Here is a 20,149-nt window from a genome sequence, read left to right as displayed (position 1 = left end):
CCGGCTAACACCGAACACCCAGGGCAGGGGGGGAGGAAGGCACGTGTCAAGCAAACTGAGGTGGTGAGAGTGTCTCTGCGTACGAGCGGACAGACGGGCATGCCCCGGGGAAGTGCCATGCTCTGGGGTGGTCACCACGGGGAGCCGTTACCTTCGCTGTCCGAGACAACGCAATGGGCATCGTCCATGCCGTAGCCCTCCTCGTGCTTGTACGAGTGACTCCTTGGCACATCTTTGATGTGCTCTTGCACATCAGGCAACGAGTGGCTGGAGCAGAACTGGGAGCAGGGGTCACCTGCCGACTGGGGGCCGGGCCCCCCCGTGGCACGTGATCCCCCCACCGACTTCCCCAGGGGGCTGACGGGGCTCTCCTCCTCTGAGGGCTGCGCACGGACGGGCGCTCGCCCGCGGCTCTCCCTCATGCTGAGGGACGAGGGCTTGGAGCCACCTTTCTGGGAGCGCTCCATGCCCTCCCGCTCATAGGACTTGCTCCGGCCACCCGACTCCCGGACAGAGGACTTTTCCACCCCGTAGCCAGAGGAGCGGGTTCTGCTGCCGGCGGAGTAGACCCTGTCCTCCTCGTCCACCAGATCTCGGCTTGAGACACCGTAGTACTTCTGCTGCTCGTAGACGTTCTTCTTCAGGCCGTAGGTGATCTCCTCCTGCAGCTTCTTGGCCCTGGAGGCCACGTTGCTGCCACCGGCCGAGGTTGTCACTGCGTAGGAGGCTAGGTCTGACTCCACGTCTTTGGCTTCTTCTATGGGGGAGAACTTGGAGATCTTCTGCTCCATGCCCTGCTTCCTGTGCTTGCTGCGCTTTGAGGAGACGACAGCGGGTGCCAGGTTCTTGGATGAATGCTTCGGCAGTGCCACACCAGAGCCGTGCTTGTCAGCCCGCGAGGAGTGCCGGTACTCACTGTCTCCATAGTAGTAGGACGAGCTGGTAGAGCTCCCCAACACCCTGCCATTGCTCTCCACACCCCGGTGGTAGCTGTTCTTCCCTCGATGGTCAGGGCCGTGGTGGTCGTAGACGTCCTCTTCGGATTCCTCCTCGGCTTTGGCGTAGCAGCAGGGCCGGCTGGAGCCCTCCGTGTCCCCCAGCTCGCTCTTCTCTCTGCCATGGCGGCTCTCGGCGCCCGTGCCTGCTGACTCCGCTTTCTGCCCCTCCACCGCCGGGCTCTCCTTGGTGAGCTCGCTGATGTCCTCGATCATCACATAGTTACGGGGGATGTTCTGCTCCAGGCTGGTGTAGAGGGACTCGGAAGAGAAGCTGGCTGAGGGGCCCTGCGCCACACCAGCTCTCTCGGCCGGCCGGGCCTCGGGTGCCTTGTACTGCTCGTAGCCACCACTCGCCGTTGTGGTGCTGAAGGTGACGTCGGGGATGGCGGAGGAGCTGGTGGCTGCACCGATGACCTCGTAGTTGGTGGGGATCTTCTGCTCCAGGTCAGCCAGCGAGGTCTGCCGTGGCTTCTGGTGCCCACCGGCCACCTCCGCCAGGCTCTGGAAGAGGGCGGGCTGCGTCGCTGGCACGGCGGCCGCCCCAGCGAAGGCGCTGGGGGCTTGGTAGGGGTTTTGGGGACGGAAGCCCGGCTGGCCTGGGGCACCCAGCTCCGGGTACGCAGGGCCGGGGGCCGGGAAGGTGCCGGGCGAGGCGAAGGTGGGCAACGGGGCTGCCGGCAAGCCGTCCTGCGAGGTGCTGGCTGTGGGGTACTGGGGGTGCTGCAGGCGCGCCGGCGGGAAGGCGGCGGGGGCCTGGGGGGCAGGGTATGGGTAGGCGCCATAGGAGGCGGCGGTGGGGGCGAAGTCGGGGTACTGCCCGGTGGGCGCGGGGCGCAGGCCGGCGCTGTCGTAGGCGGCGAGGCGCAGGCTGTGCAGCTCGCTGTCAGACAGGTAGTCACGGCGGTCCCCGGGGCAGCGCAGGTAGGGGTGGTCTCGCCCGCTCCCCCGCTCCTTCAGCAGCGACTCCTTGCGCTGGGTGATGCCCAGCTCCAGGTACTTCAGCTTGGCGTCGATCTCTTTCTCCTCCTCGTCCAGCTCCGCCTGCTTCTTCCGCAGCTTGGTGGCCTCGTGCTCCACCAGCTTCAGGTCGCGGTCCAGCTCCTTCAGCAGGCTGGCCTTGGTGACCGGCGCGGTGGCCTTGGTGGCCAGGCTGCTCAGGTAGAGCTGGGAGGTGGCCGGGCTGGCCAGGGGGACGTGGGGCTCCTCGGGCGGTGGGCTGGGCAGCGTCCGCTTCACCTTGCGTGCCAGGGGGCTCGACTGCAGCCCCCCCACCTGCAAAGCCAAGGGACACCTGGTCAGAGGTGCGGGCTGGTGTCCCCCCATGTCCCCCCGGGCCCCAAGCATCACAGATCTCCTCCCGTGCCCCGGGGCTGCGGTGAGGTGGACACGCTGCGCACGTGTCCCCCCACGCACCAAGGAAGCGGCGTTTATGTAAAAGCGCAATAAATAGGATGGAAGTAACAGGCAGGCGCTTTCCGTGAGTAATTACCGGGGGTGGCAGCCAGCCAAGCACTGGGCCGGCTGCGTGCGTGCTGCCGACTGCCCCAAAAAACTGCTTTCTGTCCCCAGGCTCTTGGCAGTGGGGCTCGGGGGGATGGCCAGGGGCTGCTGCCACCCGGGGTATTGCCCTGGGGCTCTTGGCAGCCCAAGGCAACCTCGGTGCATGGGGGCAAAGGAGGGAAGGAGAGCTGCCGCAACCCAAAATGGAGCTGTGTGTGGGAGGAGGGGGACCCGACTGGGGCAGGGGACAGGGGACAGCCCTGATCCTGCCACCCAGCAGCACCTCTCGCCCCTTAACGGGCTCATGCAGGTGGAGCTCCAGGGCCTCCCTCCGGCTGCCGGCTTCGGTGCACGCGTCCACACCTGCCGGCTGCCATCAGCTGCCCGAGGAAGCCAGCCTTTTAAAATATTAATTGTCGCAGTGCTCATGAAAGTGAAATGTCCTGAGGTGCCTCCTGGGGCTGTTCCCGAAAGGAAAGGTCGTTCCCTGCACTGACCTACCTGGGTGCTGGGGAGCAGTGGGTGCTGGTAGAGGGAGAACCTGTCCTTGCCGGCCTCCTCGGCAGTGGGGCTGATGGGCTTGGGGTCGGAGAGGGAGCGCTGCATGGTCTTGATGGGACGCGGCAGCGTCTGCTGGCGCTGGGCCGACTCGGCGGTGAAGTGCTTCTGCGGGGGGACGTGAGCCTTGTTCAGCCGCTCGCTGGTGGCAAAGGAGGACTCCAGAAGACGGTGGGGAGACAGGGGAGAGACGGGCGAGTAGAGGACCTGGGGAGAACGGGGTGGCTGGCGGGTCACCAGCTGGGAGAGGGACTCGGCCGGTAGATGGGACTGGTACCCAATTTCCAGGGGATCCGGCTTCTTCTTCTCGAACTTGCCCAGGGTCTGCTGCCGGACAGTGTGGGGGTCCAGGGGGCCCGTGCTCACCATCTGGATGTTGGTGGAGTAGGGTGGGATGGTGGTGGGCACTGTCAGCTGGGGGACCACGACGCCGGGCTGGGGGGCTGGCTCCGGCTCCGTCTGGCAGGCCAGGCTCTCGCCCCGCTGCGTCTTCTCTGGGGCTGAGATGTACTTGACAATCTCCACCCGGGGGTCATGGGTGGTGATGTGGATGGAGGGGGAGACGCGGAGGAGCTGGTCGGGCTCTGTCTGCACTGAGCAGTCGCTGATGGTCTGGATGCCCACGCTGGCCGTGCCGCGGGTTGTCCCCTCCGGCTTACCCTCGGCGCCAGCCTCGGTGTGCCGGGAGGGCCGGGAGCGCCGGCGGCGCACGGGCTGCTCCCACTCCCCACTGTCCTCCTCGTCCGTCTGCACGCTGCAGTCGGCGCTGCGCCGTGTCCGCCGCCGCCGCGACAGCAGGTACCGCTCCTCGCCGTCCTCCTCGTCCGTCTGCACGCTGCTGTCTGCCGTCTTCCTCGCCGCGAAGGCCTCCCGCGCCCCCTCCTTCTCGTAGGCGTCCCGCAGCCGCGGCATGGAGTTCCTCTTCTTGATTCCCCGTCCAGGCTCCCAGGACTCCTCGGCTTGCAGCGACATGTCCGAGGCCGAGCTGCTGAGCGGCCGCTGCGGCGTGGGGTAGCGGGGTCCGGCGGGACCCTCCGGTTGGGCCTGTCCTGGCGGTGGCCATGCCTGCCCGTTGTGCGGCGGGCCCCGCGGCACCTCGACGGGCCCCTCGGGCGGGCGGGTGGCGGGCTCGGGGAAGGCAGTCTTCTGCCGCTTCTGCTCCTCCAGCTGCTGCTGCAGCTGGTGCTGGAGCTGGTGGATGTGCTCGAGCTGGAGGCGCTGCTGGGCGAGCTGCTCCCGCTGCAGGGCCAGCTGCGCGTGCCGCTCCTCCTGCTGCTGCTGCAGCACCTGCTGCTTGATGCACTGCAGCTCCTGCAGCTCCCGCTGCACCAGCAGCTGCTCCTTCTCCCGGTGCCGCTGCAGCTCCGCGCGCTCCCGCTCCAGCTCCTCCTGCAGCCGCAGCTGCCGCAGCTTCTCCAGCTCCACACGCTCCCGCTCCAGCTGCAGCACGTGCTCCTGCTGCTTGCGCTGCCGCTCCTCCTCACGCTCCCGCTCCTCCCGCTGAGACCCGTCCGGTGGTGGTTTGGGCACCGCGGCCGTCTGCCCGCTCTCCTTGCCAGCCGCCGGTGCCGCCGGACCCTCAGCACGGGGAGCGGCCACCCCCGGCTCTGCTCTCGGCAAGCCACCGGCGGGTGCGGTGGGGACTTTGGGAGCGGGGCCGGTGCCCGCTGCTGCTGGTGCCGTGCTGACGGGCTTGCCCAGGTAGACGGGCGTCTCCATCATCGAGGCTGCCGGGGCTGGTCGGCTGGGGGCCGGGTAGCGGTAGAGGCCCTGTGCCGCCAGTGGGACGCGGGGAGTGACGACCGGTAGCCTGGCCAGGCTGGCCAGCGGGACCGCCGTCACGCTGCCCGGGCCGTAGGGTCTGTACATCCCGCGCAGCATGGGCCGCAGCACCGAGGCTGGCTGGGTGGTGATGGGCAGCGTGGAGGCGATGGGCGTGTTGATGGTGGAGTAGATCATGCCATCGGCGGCGCGCACGGTGGCGGTGGAAGGGAACATCTGCCGGACGGCGCCCAGGCGGACACCGGGGACGTTGTACTGCGCCAGGCTGCCGAGGCTCTGCCTCCCCTCGGGGAAAGTGGGGTTGTACATCCCGCCAGGTTTGGCGGGTGCGGGGCCCTGCTGCTGAGCCGCCAGCCCCCCTGTACCCCCTGGCCCAGCCCCGGGGCCGTAGGGCAGCAGGTCGGGGCCGTTGGCGTGCCGGCCCCCGTACTGGTCCATGGAGTTGAGGGCGGCACACATGCGGCTGATCTCACGGGCTGTGGTGGCACTGTAGTGGGCCAGGCTGGACTCCTGGAAGCTGGCTAGGTCGCCCCGGGGAGAGAAGCGGTAGTCGGAGTAGATGTTGGAGACCGAGCTGTACCTCCGCATGGGGAGCGGGTGGCCCAGCATCTCTGTCGGCTGGCGGAGGTCAGAGAAGGAGCCGTACTGCAGCCCCTGGCCCAGGTAGCCCCCCTCGGCGAAGCCCACGCTATAGGAATGCTTCATGGTGCTGAGGTCCACGGCGGCGTCACCTGCCGGGGAGGGGAAGGGCTGATCCCCCTTCGTGGGGTAGTAGCTCATCCCGATTTCGGAGAGGTTCGTGTCTGACATGGAGGAGTAGAGGCGGCCGAAGGTGCCGGTGGGGTAAAACTTGTGCTCCTCGTATAGTGCAGGTGCCGGGGCTGGCTGCTCCCGGTAGGGGAAGGTCTCTGGCAGCTCCGGCTCCCTGCTGCCATAGAGGGGCCCGCTGGCTTTCCGACCAGGTGCTGCCACCGCCTCCCCAGCTTTCTTCTCCGGCATCTTGGAGGTGGGGTTGAAAGCGCCAGTGCAGCTGCTGCCGAAGGGGAACTTGTAGACCACGTCGCAGCAGGCCACCTGGCTCTCCGGCTTCACACCCGTGAGGTCCAACACGTTGGCCGGAGGCTCCTCTTTCATCACTTTGGTCACCGGGCCAGTGGCTGCCTCCTCCATCTGCACCATCATCACCTGGGACTTCTTGCCGCCCAGAGCAAGGAGAGGGCTCTGGCTCTTCAGCTCCACTGGCACTGCCCGGTACAGCTCCGAGCCCGGCTCCGGTGGAAAGGGCTGCTGGAGGCCACCGACGTTCTGCGCCCCACCGGTCTGCGTGATGAGCATGTCCTTCTTCACCATCTGTCCTGGCACACCGTACCTTGCAAACTTGGTCTGGGAGGGAGCCGGGGGCTCGGGCTTGCCACCGGCTGCCCCACTGGCTCTGACAGTGGCTGTCTGGATGCCCTGCTCCACCTGCTTCACCTGCGCCAAGCACACTGGGCTCCCAGTCCCCTGCCCAAAGTCCACCCGGCTCTGGAAAGGGTCTCCGTAGACCACAGGCTGCTTGGGCTGTGAGAGGATCATGGGGGAGGCGATGGCCAGGCCGGCGGTGCTGGCTGCTGCGATGATGGCGTGGGGCTGCTCCTGGGCGTTGAGGTTGATGATCAAGGGCTGGATGGCCGTGGACTGCCGGCTCGGGATGTGGTCCAAGGTCAGGCAGTACTTCCTGGCCTCGGTGGCCAAGGAGGTGAGATCCATGCCTTGGTCCGTTATGATGATGGGGGCGGACTTCAGCGCGGTCCGTAAGTCCACGGCGTTAGTGCTCGGCGCCTTGGGCCCCGGCTCCACCCGGGACGTGCCGGGGATGGAGGAAATGCGGCAGAGGGAGATGTTTTCCGCGGGGAGCGCTCCCCAGCCATACAGCCCCGTGATGCCATCGGTGGCTGAAGTCACAGCGGGTGACTTTGGGGTGTGCTCCTTCACTGGCTGTGCCCTGACATAGGTACCTGGTGGCTGCTCTGGCTCCTGGCTGTAGCCGTGTGCTGGCAGCTGCCGGCTTGTCCTGGTGGGTGATGAGGTGGGAGACGTCGAGGAGTCAGAGCTGGGTGGCTTGGTCTGGCTGGCTGCGTCGGCCGCCAGTGTGATCACCATGAAGGGGGAGTCCTGCGAGGAGGGCTGCCGGGTCAGGCGCGGCGAGCCCGCCCGGTGGGGTGTCTGCGTCCCCTGGGCCACCATGGGGGAAGAGGCAGCAGGGCCGGCAGTGGCGGCAGTGGGAGCCTCGTAGGGGAGGAGGGGGCTCTGCGTCTGCGTGGAAAACTCTGCCGTGGCCTTTGCGGCGCGGGTGGGACTCTGCGTGGGGGAGGTGGGTGAGAGCGGAGGGCTGGAGCTCTTGAAGAAGGGGTACGTCTTGGGCGGCGAGGACTTGCTGTCGCTTGCGGCTGGGAGCTTCTCCCTGGCTGTCTGCACGCTGATCTCCACCACCGTCTTGCTTCTGCTGGTGTCCTCTGTCTGCGAGCCGTAGCTGACCGTGCTCTTCGCCGGACTGTAGCTTCTGCTGGCTATGGATGGGGCCTCTGGAGCTGGGGAGCTGTAGCTCCGGGAAGCAATCCCGGGGGTGCCTGAGGCTGTTGTTACTGTGCTGGCACCTTTGCCATAGGTGTAAGGAGAGGCAGCAGCCTTGGACACTGGGCTGGGGGCTGCCGGGGCGCTCTGGAGCTTGGCTAGGTCTTGCCCCTCTTTTGCAAAATGCTGGGTGACCCGGACGTCGGGAATGGCTTTGCCTGCGCCGCCCTCGGAGGTGGCAAAGGAGACGGGAGCGGAGAGCTGCGTGGGGCTGGTTCCGGGAGTGAGCGGACCGCCGTTCTGCTTCATCAGGTCAGCGTAGGCGCTCTCAGCATTGAGGAAGTGCTTCTCCTGGTACGCCTCCTCCTGCCCCTTCGCCTTCTCTCCCTGCTCAAGGGCCAGGTCGAAGGAGGAGGACTGGTGCATCCTGGAGATGCTCTGGGAGGTCTGCAGGATCTCTTCATACACCCCTCCCGCCTTCGCCAGGGCGCTCGGATACCCAGGCTGGGAGGGGCGCGTGGGGCCACCATCGTACCGGTACTCCTCGGTGTACTGGTACTCAAAGCCGTTCTGCCCCTCGGTGCCACGGTAACCAACCTGCTGGTAGGTGCTGCCGTAGGAAACGGCCGGCTGGGCTTGCTGGACCTGCTGCTTCTGCATCATCTCTGCCTTCCTCATCATCTCCTCGTAGGCTTCCTCGGCACTCTTGAGGGGCTTGCTGGTGGGCTGGCTGGGGCCGGTCTCCCCCTTCTCGGTCGGGGAGTACAGCGACATGAAGGTGGGCAGGTTGTACTCGCTGCCCGACTTGTACAGCTTGGAGGCCACGGCATCGAAGCTTTCGGCCTCAGAGTCGATGGAGGGTGAGTACTCGGAGCAGGAGGAGCGGTGCAGCTCCTCCATCTCCGCCGCCTGCCGCAGCTCCTCGGTGGGGGAGGCGTCCTCGATGGGGGAGAGGTTGCTGGGGGGGGTTTTGGAGCGCTCCCTCCTCCGCTGGGCCCTCAGCTCCTCCTTGTCGCGCTTGGTCTTGCGCGCCGTGCTCCGGATGCGCTGCTGCTCCACCTCCCGCATCTTCTCCTGCTCCCGCAGCAGCTCCTCTTCCTCCCGCAGCTCCTCCTCCTCGGACGAGTCCTCGATGGTGGGCAGCAAGGGACCATGCGAGCGGTGGCGAGCCTTCCTCTGCTGCTTTACCTCCTCCAGCCGCTGCCGGCGGCTGGGGCTGCTGTCACTGTCCTCCTCCAGGGAGGAGATGGAGGTGGGTGAGGTGCCTGAAGTGTAGCTGGGTGTCGTGGCCGGCAGGGTGGAGGAGTATTCGCCCCGGGAGCGCTCCTCGGGGGAGCCCGTCAGGCTCTCCATCTCCAGCTCAGGCTCCCGGTCCAGGCTGGTGTCCGCCTCCTGCCCCATCTCCATCTCCCGCCCATAGCCGGTCGTGCTGTTCAGCTCGATGGTTTTGAAGCGCCGCAGCCCGCCCTGGGCCGTGCTCAAGTCGTCACCCTCTGCCGCCTCCAGCTCCTTCCTCTCCTCCTTGTACAGGCTGCCGGGACCATGAGGCAAGCGCCGTTTGGCCGACGCCGGCTCTTTGCCCTTCTCTGCCTCAGCCTTCTGCCCAGCTTTGGGGATGCTGTACTTGGTGCGCCCATAGCCTTCCTCGTCCTCCTCCTCCTCAAGGTTGTCCTCCTCCGCGCTCATCTCCATGATCTGCCTCCGCATGAACTCCTCGTCACTCACCTCCGCCTCCTGGCCCTTGGGCCGGGGGGGCACCGGGGAGAAGCCCCCCTCACTACTGTCCTCCACGTAGTCGTGCCGCAGCTTGCTGCCGAACTCATCAGAGGATTCCGCGCTCTCCCGCCGCTCCCGCTGGTTCTCCCACTCCAGCGAGTCCTCATCCTCCTCCAGGATGTCCTCCAGCTCCTCGTCCGAGTCGAAGGCTTCGGGGGTGATGGAGAGGTACCGCGGTCTCTGCCGCTGCTCCTCCCGTGGCTCCGGGCAGCTCTTGCCATGCTCGGTGGGCTCTGGTGGGGTGCCCCGGCCTTCCAGGAGGGGCCGCATGCTGCTCTCCAGCTTGGTGAGCTCGGAGGGGCTGGGGGGACTCTGGCCAGCCAGCCCAGTGCCGCTCAGCTTCTCCTCCTCCTGCTGCACCAGGCCGGTGATCTCGCTCTGCGAGCTGGAGATGCCATCGGATGAGTAGCCGGTGTCGCTCAGGCTCTGGGGGCTGCGGGACAGGTCCGGGGGGTAAGGCTTGCTCCCATCCTGCGGGCGAGAGAGAGCACAGAGTCAGACCCAGGCAGCTCCGGAGCTGCTCCCGGGCAATTCCTCCCAAATCCTCCCCAGGGGAGCACGCAGGAGGTCTGGGCAGCGCTGGGAGCCAGCCCAGCATGGAGGCTGGGGCATGCCCTGTGTCCCCCCCTCAACGAAGGCAGGTGATGAGGCGTGCTGCAAGCAGGGGATCATGGAATCATAGAATGGTTAGAGTTGGAAAGGGACCTTAAAGATCATCTTGTTCCAACCCCCCTGCCCTGGGCAGGGACACCTCCCACCAGACCAAGTTGCTCAAAGCCCCATCCAACCTGGTCTTGAACACCTCCAGGGATGGGGCATCCACAGCTTCCATGGACAACCTGGGCCAGTGTCTCACCACCCTCACAGTAAAGGATTTCTTCCTGATATCTAATCTAAATCTCCCCTCTTTCAGTTTAAAACTGTTACCCCTTGTCCTATGGCTCCTCTCCCTGATAAAGAGTCCCTCCCCATCTCTCCTGTAGGCCTTTTAAGGTACTGAAAGGGGCTCTAAGGTCTCCCTGGAGCCTTCTCTTCTCCAGGCTGAATACCCCCAACTCTCTCAGCCTGTCCTCACAGCAGAGGTGGATGGCACAGCAAAGGTCCCCGGGGGCATGGGCATTGTGAGACTCATAAATATGTTTAAAAATCCAGCCCCCATCAGTGCTATCTCCCCTGACAACTAAAGGAGAAGGTTGTCTAATGGCAGCATTGACCTTTTTAGTACCCACCACGGAGGGCCAGCGGTGGTAGCCTTGGGCTACCAATGGCCGTGTGCCCTTCCCTGAGGAAGGGGTGGGAGGGAAGAGCTGCCTCCTGCTCCCCCCTGCTTGCACTGGGAGAAGCCCAAGCACTGGTAGTTGTGGGGGGAGATGTCTGGGGAGGGGGCAGCCCTCAGACCCCAGCACCCAGCCAGGCTGAGACAGTGGCTTCGAGAGGACAGGAGCTTTGCCAGCAGCAGCTGTGGGGAATAACCACCTTTTAATGAACTTTAATTTCCCTGACAGACAGCCCTGCAAAGCAGCCTTCAGAAGCAGGGCGGCGCCCAACATCTTCATTAGATGCCAGCAGAAATAAACAGGCCCTTTTAATTGGAGTTACAATTAGGCAGCGTGGGGGCAAGCCTCCGAGCTGTGGGGAAAGAGCCATCACACTTGGCCCTGGTGCTACTGGTAGGGCTTATTATCCCCATAGAGGCACCAGGGACCTTATTTCATTTCAGAAGTGCCAGCAGACAGGGATGCGAGGAGCCTGTTCCCTGGGGGCAGCTGTCCCCTCCTAGTTGATGCAGACCTCCGGCTGTGTCCCCTGCCCACAGCAGAGCTGTGCTGGGATGATTGCTCAGGGAGGGAAACCATCCCAATGCAGCCAAACTTTTCCCCCAAACTGTATTGAATTTTAAAAAAGGTGGGACTGTGAGCTCAAAAAACGCCCACTGCTGCAGCATGCAACGATGTGAAACAAGTTTTCCATTTAATGACAAATCCAACTGCCCTTATATTATTTCAAAACAGATCCAATGGGCAAAGTGTTATGCCCAAATTGATGGAATCGTAATAAAGAGAAGGCAAATGCCAGCACAATGCTACAGAGCCTGTGAAATTCCTGAGCGGTTTGGAAATGCTGAGACAGCAGTGCTTTGAGCTCACCGTTTCCCAAAAGGCCGTTTCTTGAGGCAAATGGCCTCAATGACACTCGGAATGACCTTCCGTTTCTGAGCTGCTGGTGCTAAGCCGTCCCAGCCCCAGGCGGGATGTGGTCCCCGGGGATGCTCGGAGCTGGATGCACCCTGATAACTCACCTCCTGCTCCTTTGCCCGTGGCGCCTCGGTGGGTGCCCTGCTCTCCTTGCTCTCCACCTCCGGTTTGGGGGTCACGCTCTTCCCCTTCGGCGCGGCGCTCTCAGGAGCTCTGGAAGGTTCCGGGGCAGCTTTGGGCAGTGGCTTTTCCTCTGCCGGCACCGGGGGCTTCTTCTCTGCTGGGCCAGGGCTTGGGGTCCTGCTCGGCTCAGCAGCCCGGAGGCTCTTTGCGGGTGAGGGCTGCCGCTCAGGGGGTGCCGCTGGCTCGGTGGGCGCCGGTGTGGGTGCTTTCTGCTGCTGGATGGTGGCTGGCGGCTGGTGCCGTGGGGAGCCGGCGGTGGGTTGCTTTGGGGTAGGCAGCGGCATCGGGGCAGGGTCGCCGAGGCTGCCTTCGAGCAGCCGCTGAGTTTGGCAGTTCAAGCACAGCCATTCATTCTTCTGCAAAACAGAAAAAAGGAAAAGTTCTGCTCAAACTCGGGGAGCTTCACCCCAGCAGGGACCTCACTGAGAAGTTCAGCTGATGGGGCACACAGTGATGGTGCAAAGGACTCAGCCCACCCAAACCAAATAACTGGCTTCAGAGGTGCCAGGGGGTGAACAGGCGCTGGAGCCGTACCGTAGAGCCCAACCATCCAGCTTAAAACCTACCCCTACCCTCATCCAACCCTCAGTGATGTTCGGCCAGGGGGACCATGGCTGTGACACAGGGATTTCACACTCTCCCCAGCATCACCGGCTCTTTTCATCTCCTGTCTTGCAGGTATTTCAGTTTTAAATGAAGTTAAACAATGACAGCAGATTACTGCCGTAGCTTAACACTTCTCGGGCTCCATACAGTTTCTTTCTCAACTCTGATTTGCGATACAATAAAGGTTTAATAGCATAATCATAATACTTACGGATTTTTTTTTTTCTAGGTTAACAGAAAATGCTGGGTACACAAGTACGCAAAAATTTCCCAAAGATATTACCCAAAGTACACGCTGTGCGGGAAAAGAACAAGGCAATCTCGTCTAGTGAAATTCTCAGCAAGAGGCGTCGTTTTATGGCCTGGAAAAAGCCGCTTGCAAGCGGGGCTGTGAGTGGCAGAGAGCCCCGCGGGGCTATGGCAGGGGCTCTGCATTAAGAGACCACAAGCACTTTCCCCCCCCGAGGTCATCCAAAGGCTATTTTTATCCACCCAGGAATGTCCAGGAATAGGGACCTGACATTTCCTCCCCTTTTGGTGTTTCATCATCTTAAATCTTCTCAATTTTGCTGCTAACAGCCTGATATGCTCCAAGACCTTTTTCCCAGGCTTCTCTTTTGCTGAGCTGTTGTTCCCGAAGCTCGAGGTGGCCAACCTCAGGGGGGAGCTGGCTCCAGAGGAGCTGTCACACTATTGGAAAGATGGTCTTGGATCTCCAGCAGGACTGGGCTGGAACCGGAGCTACAAGCCAGCCGTGTCTCCTGGGGCCACAGAGGGCATTGGTCTCCATGTAGAAGATGAGGTTCACCAAAATGGCCTCAAGGAAACGTCCTCAAATTGCGTCAGGAGAGGTTTAAATTGGATATTAGGAAAAAATTCTGCACTGAAAGGGCTGTCAAGCATTGGAACAGGCTGCCCAGGGAAGTGGTTGAGTCACCATCCCTGGAGGTACTTAGAAGACATGTAGACGTGGCGCTTAGCGGACATAGTTTAGTTGTGGACTTGGCAGTGTTAGGTTAACGGTTGGACTCGATGATCTTAAGGGTCTTTTCCAACCTCAATGAGTCTATGATTCTATTCTACAACTCTAAACCCACACCTGTGAGACGGCAGCAGCAGAACGGGTTTGGCCCCTGCATCCAACACCCAGGAGCCCCCACGTTTTGACAAGACGCCGGAGACGCTCTGCAGCTGGTTGTGGCTGGGAGCAGTGAGCTTTCCCATGGACACTTCTTCACTCAAGCCACAACCTGGCCATGGAGCAGCCATCCAGCCCACACTCTCCAGGGAGCAGCGGGGCAGGAGGGCTTCTGCTGCGGTGAAGGGGCAGGCATGCAGCATCCTGCCTCCCACCTCCACCGCCCTGCAGCAGCCCCTGCACTTCACACAAACATCTTAAGAATACATTAGGGCTTCGGAAGGCCGTTAAAAAAAAAAAATCCCTTTCAGCACGGTAATATTTAATTACTGCTTAATCAAAGAGAAAGTCTAATTAAGGGGCAAGTGCAGCCTATTGTGTCTTAATGATTGCATTTGTCTTCCTTTATTTCAGAACTCTCTCTCATCCCTGTGCCTCTGAATCAGATCTCCTCGCCCCGCTCCGCTGTGTAATTATTTCAGGCTGCAGAAGGAAATGTGATTGCGTGACACAAATTGAATTCCTGCCTCATGGAAAAACGTGGCCTTTCATTTTTCTTTCAGGAATCCCATTTTTCTTCACCAGAGCTCCCTCCCCGATGCCAGCAGTGAGGGGGAGGTGGGATGCAGAAGGGATGGGCTGGCTGTGCCAGGCCAGAGCTCAGCTCCTGCCCGTCCTTCTCTGCCATGCCATCGTGCCAGCTCCCAGCTTGGTCCTGCAGGAACCGGAGAAGATCAGCCCACCTCAAACAACCCAGCCATCCCTGTCCAGGCCCTTAACACACTGCCTGGAAGAGGCATTGCCTGCGCTTGTGATGTCCCACCCTGCCAGACCATGGTGGCTGGGAAGCTCTGGATGAGGGGATGGGCAGAGCTGCTTTTGCCCTTCCAGGGCAAAATTCAAGCCATGGAAGGCCAACGCTGGCCACCAGGTGCCAACTGTGGATGCCAAATGCCAGTCAGGTCCCATGGTGGCTCTTGTGCCCATGGAGAGGCAAGGGTCGCACATGCTCCAAGCCAGTGCCCTCCTGGGACAACCATGATGGTAGCGCACCCTCCAAAAGGTGCAGCCTCCCAGATAGGTCCACTCCTTTTGCCTAGGTTTGCCTGGGAACAGATGCTTTGCAAAAGCAGAGGTTCAGGGTGGACATTAGGAAAAGCCCCTCTGCTGAGGCAGTGGGACAGTCACCATGGGGTCTCCATCCTTGGAGGGGGTTCAAGACTTTGCTAGACAAAGCCCCCCGTGTTGGTGGCTGCCCTGCTCTGCGTGGGAGGCTGGGCTGGAGACCCCACACTCCCCCACCAGCACCTCTTCGAGTCCATGCAGGCAAGGGACACCACCATGGCACAAGGCAAGCATCAGAGGAGAGGACCTGCTGGCATCATCTCATCAGGATGAGGCTTAGGGGTCCCCCAAGACCGGGTCTGTGCCATGGGGACCTGATGTCTCCACTGCCTGGTCTGAGCATCCTCCCTCAGGTTGCTCCCAGCTGTGGCTCTGCAGCCATTCCTCTTGGCAGCCGCCTCAGTTTGAGCAGCTCACCCTGCCATCCTGCTCTCGCAGATGTGACAGCTCGACTCTTTACGGGACCACTCCGGGAAGCGGATAAGGGAATGATCTCCGGTAAAAATAGCCCTGCCAAAAAGATTGCGGAGCTCCACCCCGAAATGCAGGCAGAAAGGCTGGGAAACTGTCCTGGTTTCAGCTGGGACAGATTTAATTTTCTTTCTCGCATTTGCGGTGTTTCAGATGCGGTATGAAAGGAATGTCAATAATGCACATTGTTTTAGTTGTTGCCAGGTGTTGTTTATGTTTTTCAAGGACTTTTCTCAGCTTCCCACAGAAGCTGATAAGGAGCACGGGCAGAACGATGGAATATTCTGTACCACAGACATCATGCTCAGTATCTAAATGGGGTTAGTCAGGGGTGGGGGGGTACTTGTGATCACTACTCAGGAAGGTACCAACTCATCGAGTGGTGAGAGTGACTCATGTCATTATTATTATTATTGCTATTAATTTCCTTTTCTGTTATTTTTCTATTAAACTGTCTTCATCTCAACCCAGGAGGATTTTTTTCCCTTTCCTTTCTCCTCCTTTTCTCTCACTTCTCCCTGCCCTTCTGGGTAAAGGGGGAGAACGGGGGGAACCAGGGAAGGGATAACCGAATTTTCCCGAGCCGCGGGAGAGCCCTCAGCCTCATCAGCCACCAGCGCCGCGCGGAGCCGTGTGTGCGCTGGGAGCACAGGCTGTGCCGCAGCAGCCGGCACAGTGTTTGCCATCGCATCCCGGCGCTTGCTGCAGTGAATGCCTCCAGCAGCAGGAGCTGCCGGGCTCCTGCACGCACACGGGGAGGCGTGAAATCCTGCCCCTGGCAGCTGCAGGGAGACGGAGGCGAGCAAAGCCGCCCACGCCCAGTGGGAGCATCTCTGGCAAACCTCTCCGAGCTCTCGGTCCCCGTCTTTAAGAGACCCCTGCAGCCCCATCGTCACCCGGCACCGATGCCCATCACGATGCTGAAAAAACAGGAGCTTGGTGAAGATGCTGCGTCTGAGGCATCTCACAGCCCCATGCTCTGCCGGTGACAAATGACCCATCCCTCTCCCGCTGTCCCGCAGTGTTATCAGCTCAGTGCTCGGTTTTCCCACAGCACCTCTGCTCCCTCTCAAGAGGGATCGGCTCCCCCCTACATATAACTTGGTGACGGGCACTTCCCAGCTAACGTGGCCGAAAGGGATTAAGCCGCCCCTGAGAAAAATGCAAACGCTCGACGACCCGGCTGGTTTGCTAACAGCTTGTAAATCCTCATCGAGATTAACCAGATCTCATGAAGATAATGATAATTAGGCGGTATTTAGTGCTTTGCACGTCCAAACCGTTGGATGCCCAGGAAGTCAGGGCGCCCCTCGCTGGGGCGGTAAGTGGGTAAGGAGCTTATGGCAAAGGCATGGCGGTGCCTGTCTGAGTCTCTGTGCTTAAAGATGCTGGAAACCATGGCCACGACCAGGACGGGGATGGAGGCTTGCTCCAGGCCGAGGTTTGCTGCCCGAGGGTGCCCCGCGGCAGCAGGCACGGGGGGGGTTTAACCGCATGGAGTGTAGGCGACGGGGAGCCGGGGCACAGGCAATGCCGCTGGGATTCAGAGCGGGCTCCAGGTGGAGGAAAGCATCAATAATTAAAGAAAGGGATGAAACCAAAGCACACCTGAGATACCATCTTAAATGAAGAAGGGCAGGGAGCGCTGGAAACTGGCCAGTTGGGCAGGCAGGGGGGTGAGGGAGGGAGCCGAGAGGCTGCCCAGCCCAGCCAGGTTACCAGCTTACACCCCTGGGAGGTCAGCGCCCCAACCCGACGGGGCTCCCAGCCTTCCTTGCCCCCCACACCACTGGAATTTGCAGAAGAGTTACGGAAAAAGTAGGTTTCTAGAGAGAGAAAGGGAGCTCCTGTGGTTTTTAGGAGCAGGATGGTGCCCGGGGTGCAGAGACGCCCCAGAGAGCAGGAGGCTTCACTCAAGGCATCGCATCCGAGCGGTAACGACTATCCCGGTTTTTAATTGTGCACCACGGGGAAACCCAGGATGCGGCCGCAATTCCCACAGGCTCTGCTGAAGGGGCGGCGATTGCCGAGCCGATGGCTGCCCGCACTCCCTCCTGGGAGTGAGGAAGGGTTTGCAGCAGCCCTGATGGCAGGGGAGCCCCCGGGGCTGCTGCCGCAATATGGGGGGACGGGGCATGGGGTCAGCAAGCATGGGGTGGGTGGGTGTCCATGGGGGTGCGCCCGGCTCCCCCCGGGCTCTGGCAGCCGCTGGCAGGTGGCCACAGCCGCGCTCGCCAACCTCCGCCGGGTCTTACCCTGCAATTGCTTTAATTCACTAATGGGTGACAACAAAACTGTAATTAAGTAAAATAGAAGTCTTCCCGCATAATTTTGGTCAACGCTACCGCTTGGCAAGTTAATTAAGTGCTGAATCCCCCAGCGCCGCTGGGTTGTTTTTTTTTTTAACGACGGAGCCAGCGAGCTTCAGCATCACGGCTGCGCGTGAATCCCCCCCATTTGGCAACTCGGAGGTCTGAGAGTCTTGGTGGGAGCCGACAGTGCCAGAGGCTTCCAGGCTTCTCCGGAGGCTTCCCGGCTTTCCCAGTTAGCTCCTGGTTGCCAGTCCCACCGTCCCCGTCACCCCCAAGACCCTCACTGCAACCCCTCCTCCTTCTGGCAGATGCACGGCCGTGGCCTTCATCCCAGCGCAAACCGCTCCCCGCAATATCATCCCCAGGGCTCTGTCCGGTTATTTATTCTCTACAGTGTTATTTTACACAATCAGACCGATATCTATTAAAATACCAGGACAAAAATCTGTACAAAATAAGATAAGCAGCATGAGGTATAAGTTATCTCGCGAGCCAGATCACATCTCCCAGCGCTAAACGCGGTGAATCTCACAAGAATATTTCATTTATTTGCTGACAAGTACTGTGCAGGGCTCATCACTGTGACAGATGGGTGCCTGGAAAATATGGAAAACACTTCTGGTATCTGAATCAAGATCCAAATTAACAACAAGAACCTCATAAAATCGCTTCTCAAGCATTCCTCTCAGCAAGCCCTGCTTGCAGGAGAGCTCCCGTTGAGGAGGGCTCCTGACATCCAGGCACCTTCTACGCACCCTCCCGCAGCAGAAATGGGGGCATCTCACTGCATGATCCCACCTCCCAGGCGCTCAGCATCCTTGTGCTAAGAACACCACGGCTCTGGCCGCACTGTGGAACGGTTTTTAGCACAGTTTTAAAGGAAAGGGACTGAGTCATGCTTGATCTTTGGATGCCAGGGCTGTTTCAGACCCGTCTTGGGCGGTGCCTGGGGTCTGGCTGGCAGGTTCTCCATCCTCTAACTGCTCCTCTGCCCTCCCCTTGGCAAAGATGCTCTCTGCCAGCAGCCATCCCAGGCGAACCCCGGTGCTTATTCATTTTGGATGCTTGCTCCCCCCCCCTCCCCCCTCCTCCTTCGGTTTCAGCCCATTCCCACAGCTGAACTCTCCGGAACCCCCCCAAATTCCCTTCCCGTGGCTGGAGGCACTGCACACCTCTGCCAAACCCCTTTGATCGAGCCGCTGTGGTTTTAGGAGGTGACGGGAAGCGTGCCGACCCCGTGCCTCCCCAGGATGCTCGCCCACGGAGGGGAGGATGCACATCACGGTCCCGACCACAGCATGTTCCCAAAGCACATTTTCAACCTCCTGTGCCATCAGCAAATAACCACGGGCCTGGTTTTACCTCCACCCCTGCCCTTATCTCCCCTGGGAGGCTGAGGCAGCGATGGGATTTGAGACCAGGGCGAGGAAACCGAGCGCGGCGGTGGCGGAAGCACCAGAGACGAGGAGGAGAGATGGAGCAAATGCGGGAGATGCTGGTCAGAGAAGGTCATGGGGAAGAGAGCAAGGAGGGTTCGGCTGGACACGGAGCCGGGAGGGGACCAAGACCAAGGGGGATGCAGAGATGGCGGGCAGGCAGGGGCAGCCCTGGGGAGCCTGGGGAGAGGCAGGGCTGGCTGGGGGGGGGTAGGGGACAGGCAGGGCTGGCAGGGGGATACGGACAGGCAGGGCTAGCTGTGCATGGCCGATGGTGCACGCACGCGTGTTCACACATGTCTGAGGGACAGCCACCTCCGAGAGCGAGCAGAAAGCATAGGGTGTGCTACCACTAGCAGGGCCTGTTGCGATAGGACCAGGGGTAATGGTTTTAGACTAAAAGAGGGTAAATTCAGACTAGATATAAGGAAGAAACATTTTTATGCTGAGGGTGGTGAGACACTGGAACAGGTTGCCCAGAGAGGTGGTCGATGCCCCATCTCTGGAGACATTCCAGGTCAGGTTGGACGGGGCTCTGAGCAACCTGATCTAGTTGAAGATGTCCCTGCTCGTTGCAGGGGAGGTTGGAGTAGATGACCCTTAAAAGTCCCTCCCAACCCAAACTATCCTATGATTCTAACTGCTCCAAAGGTGCCTTTTTTTTCCCCTAAAACCACCCTCAAAATCCTGCTCAAGCCTGATGCAGAGCTGCCTGCACTTGTGCTTGCTAAACTGCATTTATGCCAGTGTATGCGTGCTGCTTCTCAAGTTTATGCATGCAAATATATATATATGTAAAAAAATATCTGTAAATAAAGAATAAGAGCTAAATGCAACTCAAAGGCCATTCAGCAGAGCAGGTCATGTTCCTGGAGCCCGGCTGGCCCCGTGCCGATGCCTGCCCGGCTGGGGGAGCGAGGGGGGCCGGTGGGGTCCCTGGGGAGTCACTGCACATCGGCTAGAAGCTGTTGCAGGCAGCGCAGCAAAGAGCCAGAGCTCCCTCAGCATAAAGCCATGGTCTCCCGGGACCATCTGCAGGGAGAGGCACCGAGGGGATGACACACACCTCCCGCAGCCCAGTTTCCTCGGTTGCCAACTGCTCCCCACTAATTGACTTCATTACCATCAACCGGGCGAGTATTCGTGCAGCCATGGTTCACAGATCAGCCCAGCTGAAAGCCACCACAGTTATTTCAATCCCTTGCTAAATACAGCATTCGACTGAGCAACCCAGTGCTGTGTTTTCCAGCATCAGCCTATTCTTATCTGTTCCCATGGCCTCTCTTGGGCTGATGGAGCCAACAGTCCCTCCCCAGCTCTATTTTAGATGTGTGCGATGTATCGGTGGCCTTCACACTGCAATAATGTGATTAAAAACAGAGCAGGGTAATGAGCTCGCCGGGATGAGCTCGGCGTCGCAGGGCTTGTTTTCTGCCTCCCATCTGCTCCACTCCATCCCCCTTCCTTCCCCGTGCTGGGACCTCTCCCAGTTGGAAAGAAGACACAGAAAGGGAAG

The 20,149-nt window shown here is 60.9% G+C and overlaps 1 protein-coding gene across 1 annotated transcript in view; it reads right to left on the bottom strand.

The window, feature by feature from the left end:
- BSN (bassoon presynaptic cytomatrix protein) overlaps positions 1-20,149 on the bottom strand; it is a 97,301-nt gene that overhangs the window by 1,840 nt on the left and 75,312 nt on the right. Inside the window, exons 4-6 of the mRNA XM_074151797.1 lie at positions 11,467-11,901; positions 3,000-9,638; positions 152-2,270 (exon numbers count right to left, since the gene is read on the bottom strand). Of these exons, the coding sequence (XP_074007898.1) occupies positions 152-2,270; positions 3,000-9,638; positions 11,467-11,901 (9,193 nt within the window). The remainder of the gene's footprint in view (positions 1-151; positions 2,271-2,999; positions 9,639-11,466; positions 11,902-20,149) is intronic.

Source organism: Numenius arquata, chromosome 8 (genome assembly GCF_964106895.1).
Source record: "Numenius arquata chromosome 8, bNumArq3.hap1.1, whole genome shotgun sequence".
NCBI lineage: Eukaryota > Metazoa > Chordata > Aves > Charadriiformes > Scolopacidae > Numenius > Numenius arquata.
The sequence above is the reverse complement of the archived record's forward strand: the minus strand, read 5'-3'. Positions and strand labels throughout refer to the sequence as shown.